This window comes from Falco rusticolus, chromosome 12 (genome assembly GCF_015220075.1).
Source record: "Falco rusticolus isolate bFalRus1 chromosome 12, bFalRus1.pri, whole genome shotgun sequence".
Taxonomy (NCBI): domain Eukaryota; kingdom Metazoa; phylum Chordata; class Aves; order Falconiformes; family Falconidae; genus Falco; species Falco rusticolus.
Genome location: NC_051198.1, coordinates 11,213,156 through 11,227,606, shown reverse-complemented (window position 1 = coordinate 11,227,606; position 14,451 = coordinate 11,213,156). Strand labels below are relative to the sequence as shown.

Here is a 14,451-nt window from a genome sequence, read left to right as displayed (position 1 = left end):
CCTTGTTTAATTTTAGTAAACATTTTCCGTGGTGTTTCTGACCAAATCCCGTTGGCTGATATGCCCTCAGCTCACTGTGGCACAAGTGCTTGTCACATACCTGGAAGATGCAGGCTTGGCAGGATGTTAGGCACCTTAGAGAAAGAATGCTCATCCAGAGAAAGCTGGTGGAAAACACTTCCCTGTTCCTGTGCCACCTGGCAGGGCTGCCCAGAAAGCTTCCCTGCAGGGTGTGTTTTTCTGGAAAGTAGGTACAGCTCTTCCTTGCTTCTGCCAGAAACAGAAAGATGGATGTAGTTAGGTCTTGGAACAAGTTGCAGCATGACACTGTGTCCCAGCAGCTATATACATGAATGAAGGGAAGGAAAAGGAGTTTTGTTACAATGAGGCAAAGGTTCATTTAGGAATCTCATTTTTCATTATGGTAATTATTGTGCAGTCTGAGTTTAATTTCTGGTGGCATTTTTTTTTTAACTTGAATTGAGTTATTTAAATTTCCTGAACCACAAAAAGATTAATAGTTTCACAATTTATGATTTTTCTCTGTAGATGTATAATTAAAAATAAGATATACAGTAGAATTAAATTTTTGAACTGCAGCTTGGGTTTTTCACAGAATACAAAACATAAAAGAAGCATGGAGCATTGTTTCATGCTGCAGATGATTGCAAACTGTACTTCCTTTGTGAAGTAAAAATGTGTCTTAAATCTTGCTTTCATACTGGGAACAAGGGTGCCTCACTCCACATCTCCACTTCAGTTATGAGCAGAGTAGTCCGAATAAGTGGAAGGTGTTCTGTTGTTCTTAGCACAGAAAACATGATTATGTGAAATGCCATTTGTTCTCCTAACAGGATTAGAAGCCTGGTTCTGCATTGTAACTGCTCCGCTCTTACCAGAGCTTGGTTTGGAGAAAGGAGATTGTAGAAATAAAGTCTACTCTTGTAGAACTTTCCTCACCAACAGAAAGTGATCCATCACTGAAAATATACTAATAATATCAGAGGATAAAAGCAGTTCTGGAGCATCCTGCAATATACATACCATTCTTTCCCTAGCAAGCCTAGATAAAACTGAAGACATAACTGTATAGTTTAGTTTAAAGCCTTCTTCAACAGCTTGGCAAGCCTATGACCAAAGATGCTCTTCCCCTTCTCTGACAGACAGACCCCATCAGCCCCTAGTAGACCAGGTTTCTCAAGGTGAGTCCCATGGTCAGCCTAAGTAGCTGAACTCCTGGCAGCGGCACCAGTCCCATAACCATTTGTTGATTTGCCACACTTGACCAACCCTTTCAAACCCCTTCCCTTTGACTGGCAGGACTGATGAAAAAGCTCCAGAGTCCATTACTGCTGCTGCTGGGGCTCTGTAAACCTTCTTGATACTCCTCAGACTGCTCCTGGCTGTGTCACCAGTGCCGTGTACCTAAAGGGTCCTACAGGAAAGCTGGAGAGGGACTTTTTACAAGGGCCTGTAGTGATAGGACAAGGGGGAATGGCTTTAAACTGAAAGAGGGTAGGTTTAGATTAGATGTTGGGAATAATTTCTTTACTGTGAGGGTGGTGAGGCACCGGCACAGGTTGCCCAGGGAAGCTGTGGCTGCCCCATCCCTGGCAGCGTTCAAGGCCAGGCTGGATGGGGCTTGGAGCAGCCTGGGCTGGTGGAAGGTGTCCCTGCCCATGGCAGGGGATTGAACTAGACGATCTTTAAGGTCCCTTCCAACCCAAACCATTCTATGATTCTGTGAAATGTATAGCATGGAATAGCCAACTGATACAAAACTTTTCCTGCTCAGGTTGCTCAAAAAATGACACTGACTTGCTCTGAATGTATCCTCTAGACTAGTACTGTTTATGTCTGATGTAGTGCCTGCACCTTCCACCATTCTGTCTGAACAAATGAGGAAAATTTCCTCAAAAAGTGTTTAGGCTGTTGCAACTGGGCTGCCTTTTCCTCCCCACTGTTCTCAGGCACTGGGGATGCTGAGGCAAGGAGAATGACAGACTCTCCATGGCTTCCTGTTGTAGACCAGTTTTGTTTCCAAATCCTGCAGTCTGCATGGCACAACCCAGTCCCTTGCGTTTAGTTCCGCAGCTCTCATTTCCATGTTTGCTACCTCCCAACTCAAGTAATAGGGTTAACAGGCAGTGAGGAGTTATTGTGTGAACATCTTTTGTTTGTCCAAAGTTTTCAGGAAAATAATCACTCCACACTTCAGCCTGGTGTGAAGGTAGGGTTTGGCCAGGTGCTCTCAGTTTGATGTTCCCTGATGACGATGTGAGTGAACCTCTTTAATACCATGTGGATTCTTAGCACCCTAATCCTGACATACCATGTGTACAAGCAATGTAAAATCACCACCTCTCTTTTCCTGGAAATCAGAGACCCTGTGTGCAGTTCTTCCAGGGCTGGAATCTTCCTACATTTCAGACGTGTATTTTCATTCAGACATTCATACATTCATTCATTCAGACATGATATGAGACATGGCTAGCTCTCAGCCACTCCACCAAATGACTCCTGTATAGCTCTGCAGATGATTTACGCACCTTTAATAAGTTCACTCTGCATTCACCCTCTTCCTTGCCTCCGCACCTGTGTGGTTGAAATGCCTTGGCATCCTGTATCTTCTGAGTTAACCATACTGATGGTTCAGTATCCTCAGACGCCCAGCACAGCTAAAGAGTATAGGGATAGGGAAAAAAATAGCTGCAAAAATGCAGGGTGATAAACAGCAAAGAACTTGTTGAAACACGAATCGCTGTGTGTGTTGCACTGTCTACCAAAATAATGGCACTGTTCAGAATCCAGCCCTCTTCTTCATCCAATAAAAAAGCCAGATCTACCTTCAGTGTTGTCCCAAGTTGCATTTATTGTTTGGGCAAATGAGGTCTGAATAAAATTTAAGCAAGCTAAAGATGTAGCAAAGGCAAATGTTAACTATTCACTTCCATGGCTCATTCCTCAACATTTCTCGGGTAAAATGTAGGCTCCCAGCTGCCTGTCTGTGGTTGCCCTGCCTGGATAATCTGAACCAATTTCCTACAGACAGAACTATGCACCAGGCCCTGCCACTCCCAAAAACGTACGGGGTCTGGTGCAAAACTAGGTGGAATTTGTTGTTGTGAATTTGCATTTAGTTATGTTGTGCCAAGACTATGCTGGTGCTGATAGCTGTTGCACAGATCTTGGAGTGACTCCCCTCTCCCCTTTCTAGTAGCAGTTGCTTCTCAAATTTTGATGAGTCTTATTCCTTATTGTTATGTTATTGCTACTTATTTCAGCAGCTCTGAACCAACTCCTGCTGAAGTCGGCAAGTTTAACTATTGCATTCATAAAGAATGTAGTGGCATGCTTGAATAGCGTAAACGTATTCCGTATCAACTCTGCTAGCTCAGCCTGCTTGCCTTCCCTCCTTGTTATGTAGTGAGGTGGCCTGACAGACAGCTGCTGGTTTTCCAAGAAACATGTGGTTGTCCTAATTTCTCTCTGTGCATCCTATTTTGGGGTTTGTTGTTGTTTTGTTGTTTGGCTTTTTTTTTAATCCCTTATTTCAACTTGAATGAAAGGTGTTACTAAAATTCTGGGGGATGGACTAAGGGTGTTCATGCATCCTTACACAGAGAAAGCAAGCATGAGATGACATTTGACTTTCCTGACCCGCTGAAATCAGTACAACCTGAGCATGAAGATTTTTAAAGGAAAAAAATCTTGTCTTGAATACAGCTGATCAAATAAAATACAAAGAAGTTAATGAAGAAAGTGCAACATGTATTTTTCCCCTATTGCTGTGGTGACATCCAGTCACAGGTTGGTGAGGGAGGGAGTGACAGTGCAAACACAAAACCTGATGAGATGTGCATGACTTGCTGTTGTGACCTTACCTTGTTTGAAAATGATAGTTTTTCTAACAACTGCTCCAATGAAACAAATGGAAAACAGAAATACTGATTTTATTTTTTTTAAAAAAGAAATAATTGAGCTAATTTTCTGAGTTAGTTGTATTCTGTGTCCTTAACACTTGGTACTGGCTTATGGTGGGCGATCAGAAACTTTTGGTTCCCTACTCAACTGCTATAAATATTATTTGTAGTGAATCCCCAAGACTCCCTCCAAGAATGCTTTCCTTGTGCCAACTTCTGGCTGCATCAGCACTACATCTTTTGGCACTATAGTAGTGGGTTTTGCTGCAAAAATGTGTCAGTCAACACCGAAGAGGGAGTCTAGACTTCAGCTGTAGACAGCTGGTAAAGCAGAAAAATACGTATAAATTAATGGGAAGCAGGGACAGTGTGGCAGCATCTCTTGACTATATAAAGTTGCTCTTGGCCTTTACCCAGGGAGGACACCTGCTCTGTATCCTCACGATGTCCCACTGGTCAGCCTCAGCCACATGTCCACTGCATGGGATATCTTTGGACACCACACCTTCTCCACAGGTCCTTAGCTATTTCTAGGGGGTCTTTGTAAGTAGTTTTTGACTCGTGCTCCTTCAGATTTCACCAACTCAACCTGTACAAGGAAAAACTCCAGCTGCAAATATCCCAAATCGGGAGGGAATTACTGCTAGTCAGTCTGCCCACCCTTCCATCCCACCCAGCTTTTGTTCCACTCCCTTGAGGTTGAGGAAAATGTGAAGGTCTTTTCTACGACGGCTCTGAAGTAAGCAGGCTTGTGTGGCGGTCTGGGGAAAAGAAGGCAGGGAGGGGAGATGCTGCATCATGAAGAAATGTTTTATATATGCAGTAACGACCAGCCTTCACCACAGGATTGCCTTGATTTTGTGAGAGGTTGCTCTGCAAAGGCACGTTAAGGCCTGTTTGGCCCCAAGACTTCCTTCCTGGCATTCCTGATTATACACCAAGGCCAAAACTGCACAAATGGTCCCAAAGGCAGTGGTGGGGTTCCAGAATCAGGAGTATATAGGTGCCACCACTAGATATAGGAGGGAAAAGGAGAGAGGAAAACAAGTCTATGGGCTTGAAGTAAGGGGAGATGGAAGTAAACTGAAATTCCAGAGGGAAGAACATAGCATAGGAGATTGTGCAGGGTGAGGAGAGATTAGCAGGTATTAGAAGAAAGCAAAAGACATGAGCAAATTCAGATTGATGCTGAGATGAGCAGCAGGGAATGTTCTTAGCAAGGAGCATGAGAAAGCTTAACACAGATGGCAAAGTATCAGTAAGCTGGCAGACTTAAGAAGTGTAAGGGCAGGATAAGAGAAAAACCTTTAAAACCCAGAAACGGGAAGAAAGTGACAAGTATATGAACAAATCTCTAAAATAATAATACTTTCCAAATCAGAAATAATAATTTTGCTTATCTTGATGTTAGAAAGCCATACAAAAACTAAGCAAAGGCAGTGTAAGAATAATTTTATTTAGTATTTTGGTAACACAATGATACATCTCAAAATGACCATAAAAGTTAGCTTGCTGAACAACTGCATACATTCTAAATGGGTGCTACTAAATGTGAGTAACTTCACAGGTTATAGAGGCACTATTTGACCAACAGCTACATAGTGTGTGACCCCCTGACAGTCAAGAGCAGTGTGAATGAATGTTCCATTAGTAGCCAGTGCATAGTTAAAGCTTTTGGCAGAGTACAAAATTGCAAAAGCCATTTTTATTAAAATATGAATTGGTGATCCTTGCATTACAATAACTATTCAGTTGTAGGTTACATACTTTTTATATTTTTTTTAATAACAATGCTTACAAAAGGTACAAGGAAATTGTCTTGCTAGCACTTGATCTAATGTAGATCTCCATATGAAAATGCTGGGTATCTTGCAAAGCTTTTCACAGGTATAGGCTAAGTTCTCAGATAACGCAAACTTGTACATAATTCAGAAAAACACCTGAGGTTACTCCTTGTGTATGTAATAGAAAGCTTTTTTTAGCTCTAAAAAAAGAAGATAGATGCCATATGACTTTAAACAGCTACATTACTACTGTGTAGGGTTACAGAGTAATACTTTTAGGCTTGATGCAGGTTTTTTAAATCAGTAGCGAAGCTTCTACTTAAGAAGATCAGGATTGTGTTGCTAACCCAGCTCTCCCCAATGTCAGTGTAAGTTCTGTCCCTGCTGCCAACATGACTAAGACTGGCCATCTATCGGAAAGACCCAGTGCAAAGCTTCACTTGCTTAGGTCTCAGCAGAGCTGCATTACTGTGTAGCATTGCACCCTTAATTTTCTAGTGCTACTAACACCTTGCTTAGTACTAGGCCGCACGTGGCAAGTCATGTGAAGTACTCTCATTTCTGATGGATTTCTTATGTAATTGATGGTGGTCTGTGGCTCCAAAGAAGTGCCCAACACTTTTCAAAATCAGGCATTTACATAGAGTTGTTTGCTTTTTAGAGGAACGCATGCAGCTTTGTATATACAAAAGTTAGCCAGAGGTTCAAGGCCATAAAGTTTCACAAGTTTAAAATAATACTTCTGGGGTTTTAGTTTTGATTTTATGTCCTTTGCCTCACAAAAGTTTTAAAAGTACTTTTTCTTTGGTTAATGCGTAGTTTAATTAGGACACATAATGTTAGTTTTCCTTCTGAGACTTTGTTCCAAACAAATCATACTAAAAGAACATGGTTGATTTTTAGATATATCATTGAACTCAGCCTAACAGAATGACTAGTGAGCAGGGGCGTATTTGCTGTACACTTTACTCGAGGCTTGTAACATGAAAGTTTCAATATAAAACCCCCAAATCAGCACTCCAAAATACCTCTGCCAATGTGGATTTTACTGGACTTACCTATGTGCCTAGGGACAGGGATATTAACTCTTTACTACAGAAATACAAAGTTCAGCTATACCTTTATAAAACTTTCTAATTCAAATATCTATTTTGTTAATGAATATTGCTAATGAACATATTAGCATATGGTTTGTATCACCCTCACCATTTGGTGACATATCAAATCTGATCTTTCAAAACTTAATGAAAAGTTACTATATTAGGACAATCGGTTCATTATCTATAAAATATGAATTTTATTTTCAAATATGCTTCTAAGCAAGTCCTTTTTTTTTAGTCATTTATGTAAACACTTTGGAATGCTAAAGGTAAGATTTCACATTGTCATTTTACCAAAAATCATTTGAACATTTATTATTGAGGCATGAATGTACATCCCAACAGTCACAACAGTGCTGTGTGCCTACGGCAGTTCCCAGTACAGCGATTTCAAAGGCAGGCTGCAGCGTTCTGAGCAACCTTTTTTTTTTTCTCCTTTTTTTTTTTTTTTTTAAATATGAGATTTCACTTCGGGATGTGGAGTCACTGAAGGCAAACTTAGCATTAAGGCATAGCGCATGGAGACATGGAAAGGATTGTATAAACAGTTCCTGGAGATGCTCCAACCAGTCAGTAGATAAAAAGCGCTTTACAATGGTGACTTCTGTGAACAAGCTAGAAAAGAAAAGGCTTACTTTCAAATTGCATATGTTTTACCCTTTAATATATTATATTGCTCCCCTGGCTCTCCTTCTAGAGTTAAAAAGAGAACTGAATTATACCTTGTGCAGTCTTCCTTTTTGCTCTTGTAACTTGCAATATTGGCTATTTTCCAAAAAAGATCACCAGAAAAAACTATAACTTATTTAAGTCTAAAAAGAGAGGGATTATCTTTAGATGCAAGATTTGTTGCTTAGGCATTTGCTGACAGCTGATTTTCATTGGCTGCTTTCTCTGCTTGCAGTCTTTGGACAGCCTGATCGAGCAAATCCATAGTATCTCTAAGTGTAACATTCAAGGTAAATGGCTTAGGTTTAATGGTCAACCCATAGGTAAAGTCCATTTTAGGGTCCTCATTTGGATTAGCAGTAAAATTGCACTGATGCACCAGTATAGAAGTAAAAAGAAACAGCTGCACCTTGGATAATTCCTCTCCAATACACCGACGTTTTCCCAGTGAGAAAATCATCACGCTACTAGTAAGATCTTTATTGATGAATCCATTCTCATCCAGGAATCTTGTTGGATCAAAATCCTCTGGGTTTGACCATTTTGCTGGATCGTGATTCACTGACCACTGATTAACAAAAATCACCGTGTCCTTGGGAATGAGGTAGCCCATTATGAAGGTGTTGGCTGTGGTGGCATGTGGGATAGTGACAGGCACAAAGCTGCTGAAACGCATGGATTCGTACAAGAAAGCCATGATATAGGGCAAGTGAGGCTGATCTTCAGCACATGGCAGACGGTCTCTTCCAACAATCCTATCCACTTCTTCTTGCATTTTAGCCTGCACATTCGGATACCTGTCATTTAAAGTAAGATGTGTGTACAAAAGACTTTTAAAAGACTTTCTTAAAAACAATCCTTGCTGTAAACATTTTTCACAGAACTTCACCCCTACCCCAAATAATGCATTTTGAGCAAAGTTTAAATATATTGCAGGAATGTGCAAACCTTGACGGAAAACTCTGAGAGAAAAATCCAAACTTCCCATGCAGTGGTGTCATTTTAGACACACTCAGTTTTCACGTTAATATCACATTTAACTGATTCTCAACATAAAAAATGAAACTAACTTAAAATATGCCCAAACACAACATTCTGATCCATTTTTGAAAATTCATACTAAAACTAAAATTACTTGTATCTTTTAAATAATCGGGCTTTCTGTGGGAATGAGATTTCTTTTTTCCAGCTGTGTATGTGACTTCTAAAAGTTGGCATGGAGTTTGTTATCACTAGACATATTGTGTACATATGAAAGGCTGTAGCTTTTTTTTAAAAAATACTCCCTGCTAATAATTGTCAGAATAGCTTTATGGACATCTCACTCTCATGTGGACTTTTTCTAATTAATACCAAAATACATTTTCTTTCTAATGTAATTTAAGATGACTGTTTCTGGATAATTTGGAAGACTACACAGTAACCAAACAAGATCAAAATATTAATACATTTTACTTGTTTTCCTTTCCTTGTCTAAAAGCATGCGTTCTGCCAGAGGCTTTATTTGCTTTAAGTATTCGAGTTTGGTTTCTGTGTTCTTGCCTCTTCCTCCTGCAGCAGATCTGCATGTCAAATGCTGGGCAAATGTAGGTAGTGGGGAGAAACGCAACAGGTTACGTGAATACTGGGCATCGTACCCTTAGCTCGAAGCGCTGAATATTTGCCTGGTTTTTAAAGAAGTGCCCAAGCAGATAGCGTTTGCACAAGCCTACAAATTATGCAGCCGATGAAAGAAAAAGCCGGGAGAGGCAAGAAAATCAGTGTTAAGCCTTCTGCTAAAGCAGCTCCCCTCGGTGCGCTTCCCCCGCTGGCGGCGCGGGTGGCAGAGCGGCAGGGCGGGCAGACGCCGCTGGCACGGTACCCAGCGGGGGACACCGGCGCACCAGCTGCTGGTCTCGCTTCAGCCCTTGCTATCCTGTTCCTGTCATCTCCTTAATCTCGACCGGGTGGCACCTGTTCCTTTCAGGCAGCCTTTTTGCCAGCCTCTCTATGCACCGCCACCCAACCGCCAGAGTAGTTTGGGCTTTCGTGGGGTTTCTCCCCTTCCTTTTCTTTTTCCGGCAGCTCTGCCGGCGGCTCCGTGTTAGTTAGGAGCGGCTGGGGACACGGGCCCTGGCCCCGACGGCCGCCGCTGCCCCCCCTGCCCCCGGGCCGGCTGGTACCGCCGAGAGGGCCCTTCCCCGCCCGGCGGCGAGTCTGCCCGTGCGGCGCCATTTAAGGGGGGTCCCCCGGGCTGGCGCTCGCATCCCGCCGCACCGGGCTGACCCCCGCGTCCCCCCCGCGGGCAGGTGGGGCGGCCCGGCCTCCCGCCTCCGCCCGGGCGGCGGGTAGGGGGAGGGCCCGCCCCGTCGGCACGTACCTGATGAGGAAGATGAGGAGCCACTGCAGGGCGGTGGAGAGGGTGTCCTGGCTGGCGCCGAAGATGTCGGTGACGGTGGCGGGCACGTGCTCGAGCTGCAGCCGCGGCTGCTCCCGCTGCAGGCGGATGAAGGCGTCCATCATGTCGCGGGGGGCGGCCCCCGGGCGCAGGCTGCGCTGGTGCTGCAGGAACTTGCCGCGGACAAAGCCGTAGAAGTCGCGGTTGAGGTCGCGGAAGGCGCGGTAGGCGGCGCGCACGGGGCTGGGGAAGCGCTGGAGCCAGGGCAGCGCGTCCACCAGGCTGCCGGCGCCCACCGCCCGCCCGAACTGCTCGTTGCGCCCCACCAGGCGCAGGAACTCGCCGTCGCCGTGGCTGTAGCGGCGGCCGAAGCACAGGGCGCTCATCACGTTGGCCACGGCCACCACCAGGACGCGCGAGGGGTCGAGGAAGGTGCCGCCGGCGCTGCCGCGCACCAGCAGCGCCACCAGCGCCCGCGCCTCGCCCACCAGGTGCCGCTCCAGCAGGCGGCGGGTGGCGGGGCTGCCGGTGGAGAAGGCGCGCACCGTGGCGTGCGCCGCCCGGCGGTGCAGCTTCCACAGCTCCGAGTAGCCGCCGAAGGCCAGGCTGAGCCCGCCCGACACCAGCTGGAAGGAGGGGAAGGGCGGCCGGCCGGCGAAGGCGGCCCCCTGGCGGACGAGGGCCTGGCGGATGGCGCGCTCCCCGTTCAGCACCACCACCGGCCACCGGCCCAGGCGCAGCTGGAAGACGGCGCCGTAGGTGCTGGCCAGGCGAGCGAAGGAGAGGTGCGGGGCGCTGCCCAGCTGCGCCGCGTTGCCGATCAAGGGCCAGGGGAAAGGGCCCGGCGGCGCCCGGCGCTGGCCCTGCCGCCGGCGCTGCTGCTGCTGCAGGAGGAGCTTGCCCAGGTGGATGGCGGCGAGCAGGCAGAGGAGGAGCAGCAGGGAGCTTTGCAAGGGGGGGATGCCGCCCAGAGCTTCCCCGAGCCTCTCGAGGGCCATGCTGCAAGGGAAAGGGAAAGGGCAAGGGCAAGGTCGGCGGCCCCGCGGAAGGGCTGGGGAGCTCCCCGCCGCCCGCGGGCGCGGAGAAGCCCCGGGCGGGCGAGGGGACAGGGGCGCGCTGGCGTGGCGGAGCGCAGCGCCGGTGGCCGTCTCGGCGCTGGCAGTCGGGGTGCGTCCTTGCTATGCGCTCCTCGTGTGCCTAAAGCCCGCCCGGATCCTGTGCGAACATAATCGATAATCAAACGGCAAGCGCTCAACAGGGGATCGAATTCGTGTTTGGCGGCGGGGCCGCTGCTCTCTCCTCCGCCGGTGGGGAAAGTTTGCAGCGGGGGATCCAGAAGGTCACAGCAGAGAGGCAGGAAGGGAGGCAGGAGGATGCTCTGGCCTGACGAGCCGCCGCGGATGCAGGCAGCCGCTGTGCGCCCGAGACAGGTTCATCCCGGCGCCGCGCACCGCTCCGCCCGGCGAATGAGCCCCCACGAGAAACGAGGACCCCCGCCGCCCTGGTAGCCTCCTGCTGCTCCAGAGGGGAAACCTCCCAGGCCGTGGAGCCCCCACCCTGGCCCGAGCCCTTCCCTCCTCCCCGCACCTTCGTGCCCGTCGCGGCAGCTCAGGCTGGCGGCCGGCGGCCCCGGGGATGGGCTGCGGAGGATGCCTGAGGTTCCGGCGTGGCAGCGCTGACTGGTGCCGCTTCCCATCCCCGTGCCGGGGGCCATCCGCTCCTGCCGTTTGCTCCAGGCTTTCTGAAGCAGCGAGGGGAGGAAGGGGTGAAACAAAGGGTCACCCCGGGCGCCTGTAGCAGAACTGACCTGTTGCACGGTGCTTCCATCTGAGACCTCGGGGAGGATGGAGAGGGGCCGGGCAGCCGCCGGCGGCTCTAACGGGCAGCCTCGGGAGGAGAGCGGCGACGGCGACGTTCAGATCCCAGCCTCTGGGAAACTCATTAGGAGCCCCGGTTCCTGTCACCCGGAGCTTGGCAGGTCATGTGAGGCAAATGCCAGTTGCACCCGATCCCAGCGCAGAGTTAGGATCACCTTCCCAGCGCTTTAACCCTTCGGAGCTCGCCCCGCCCGCAGCCACCTGCCCGGCGTAGCCCCTCGGACCGGGGGCGAGCGGGCTGCTGCTGCCGCCCCCTCCCTCCCACCTGCCTGCTGGGCTGCGGGGACGGGACGGGGCCACCCCAGCCCGCTGCGGGGAGCGAGGGCGAGCGGCTCAGAGGGCGCGGGGAGGGCGGCCCGCTGCCCCCAGGCGGAGCCCGAGCCGGAGCCGCCGCGTCTGGGCGCCTGGCATCGGTACCGGCGGCTTTAAGTCCGCCGGCATCAGCGGTGCGCGGCGCGGCGCGGGCGTGCCGCAGTTACCCCGCTGACAAATCGCCGCTGCCTGGCCCTTCCCCTGGCTTGAGGGGTCGCGGCTATTTGCCAGCTGCCCTTGGGCTCTCGCCAAGTGGAGCGGCTGAGCCGCGGATGCTTTTTGTGGCCGGGGCCAAAAGTTTTAGCGGAGGGGGTGCCGGGAGGGGAGCGGGGTGGCGGGCGGGCTCGCAGCCCTCGCTGTCGGGAGGCAAAGGCTCGCCTGCATCTTGGGGGCTGAGGAAGCCGGAGCGCTTCCCCTCCTCCGCCTGTCGCCTCCCCGTTGCGTGCGGAGTTTGCATTGCGTGAGCCGGGGCTGGAAAGCCTCCAGCCATCTCCTCCCCGGGCCCCTACCCCTCCTCGCAATACCTGACACCGGCTCGGGGGGGAAGGAACAGGGGAGCGCCGGGCAGCTCGCCCCGCGGCTGGCCCCGCTGCCCTCCCGCCTCGCCCCCTCCCCGCGTTCGCTCCCCGCCCGCGCACGGCGCTTTGTTACTCTTCAATGCGGCACCTCCGCCCGCCCCGGCAGGGCTGCGGGCGGCGCTCCGAGGGCCCCCACCCCGGCTTTCTGCTGCCCCGGGTGGAACCGGGGCTGCAGAACCCCCAGGCACCGAGGAAACTGCTCCCCAAGAAAGCAGAACGCGCTTGCTTTGTTGTCGTTGGGTTTGCAAAATTTAAAAAAAATCTAACATTTATTTCGGATTCTCTAAGTCAAGTCATGAGAAGAAAAGAAAGTGTTTTGGTAGCATTTAGGGATTAGACAAAATCAGATGCTGGGAGTTAGCCCAGCTCAGGGTGTGAAGCCAGGCCTGGCCAGGCTGCTTACTGCCTCTGTCTTTGCTAAGGAGTGTAGTCCTGACTGCTGTCACTGTCCAGGGCTCTTCCAGTCAGCAGAACTGCCTCTTGCTCAGGCTAGCATCAGCCATATCTCTTCTTCTTGCCATTGCAAAGTGACAGAGGTGTCAAAACTGTTTTCCAAGCAGTGCCAGAAAAAGTGAACTTCCCTCTTACCAAACCCCATCCCTGGGGTGAACTGGAAGGATCCTGCAATCCAGCACAGCACATGGCCCAGCTTCAAAGAGGAGCAAACATAGCTACATCCCCACGGCATTAAGGTTAGGGCAAGCCTGAAGAGAGACTAGATGGTTTGATCTCTCCACCACCATCAGAAAATTGAAACCAAATTTCACATGCTGTAAGTGAAGTGGCCTGTCCCACCCTTCGCTCCTTTACCAGTCACATGTCAAAGAAGAGATATGAGCTTCTCACTGCAGAGTGTTCTGAGCACAGGATCGGGGTGAACTAGCTTGGATCAGTTACCTGAGCTCTGGATTATAGTGCTGGGCATTTGACACTGCCAGCAGGTAAATTTGCCTTTGTCCTGGTGACCATGGTAATCAGTTGCTGAAGACCCAGGCATTACAGCTCGTGGTAGTAAGTCCTTAAATCCTTTCTTCAATGCAGCACTTTAACTAGTTGTATTGCAGTCAAAGTGAGAGATTGCCATTTACTTCAGAACGAGAACAGATTCCATTCCAGCTCCCATGTAAATCTGAATTTATAAAAATATATATATGTATAACATATATATATAAAGAAAAAAAATATAAAGTTTCAGGATGTCCAAACTGTGGATGCAGTTGGTAAGAGGAAGGACACCTGAGCACGAGGCTGCCGGAGGTGACATGCTGTGCCATTTCTTACCTCTGCTGCAAGCAGCCCTGCACCCATTTCACTGTTTCTCATCCATTCACTGAGGGAGCATGGGTCCAGTGCACTGTATGCTTTGCATCCTACTGACTTTTTTTTTCAACATCATACTGCAAGTGGGTTTGCTTCCTGGCTGCTAGCAGGCAGTACAGAGAAACACATTTCCACTGTCATAAGCTGCAGTTTCAAAGTTTAATGCATAACACCAGGAATTACAAGTCCTGGTACATATTTTTTTTTTAATGCTGTAAGAAAACATTAATTTCTTTTTTTTTTTTTTTTTTTTTACTTCTCTGTTCTTCAGCAGTTCTGTTGCTGTTAGGAGAGAAACAAAAATCTAGTTTAGATGTTTTTGTTCTATTATGGTAGTCCCAGCTGGTCCCCCTGTGCCACGTGCTGTACAGTCAGGATATTTACAGTCTTGGCTTACTATTGCATCTATTGCAGCCTGAGTATTATTTTGATTGTATGAAGTGAATGTTCACCTAATTTTCTAGGCTCTGGTTCTATGTGACCTTGATAGTCCCTTACAATCCAGCATTTT

General features: G+C 48.7%; 1 protein-coding gene across 1 annotated transcript; it reads right to left on the bottom strand.

Moving 5' to 3' along the window:
• Positions 1 to 5,358: 5,358 nt before the first annotated feature.
• LOC119156313 (cytochrome P450 1B1) lies at positions 5,359 to 12,724 on the bottom strand. The gene is made up of 3 exons (XM_037405941.1): positions 11,661 to 12,724; positions 9,836 to 10,852; positions 5,359 to 8,273 (listed from the first exon to the last, which is right to left on the bottom strand). The coding sequence occupies exons 1-3, from the start codon at positions 11,678 to 11,680 to the stop codon at positions 7,661 to 7,663; spliced, it is 1,650 nt and encodes a 549-aa protein (XP_037261838.1). The 5' UTR covers positions 11,681 to 12,724; the 3' UTR covers positions 5,359 to 7,660.
• Positions 12,725 to 14,451: the final 1,727 nt, after the last annotated feature.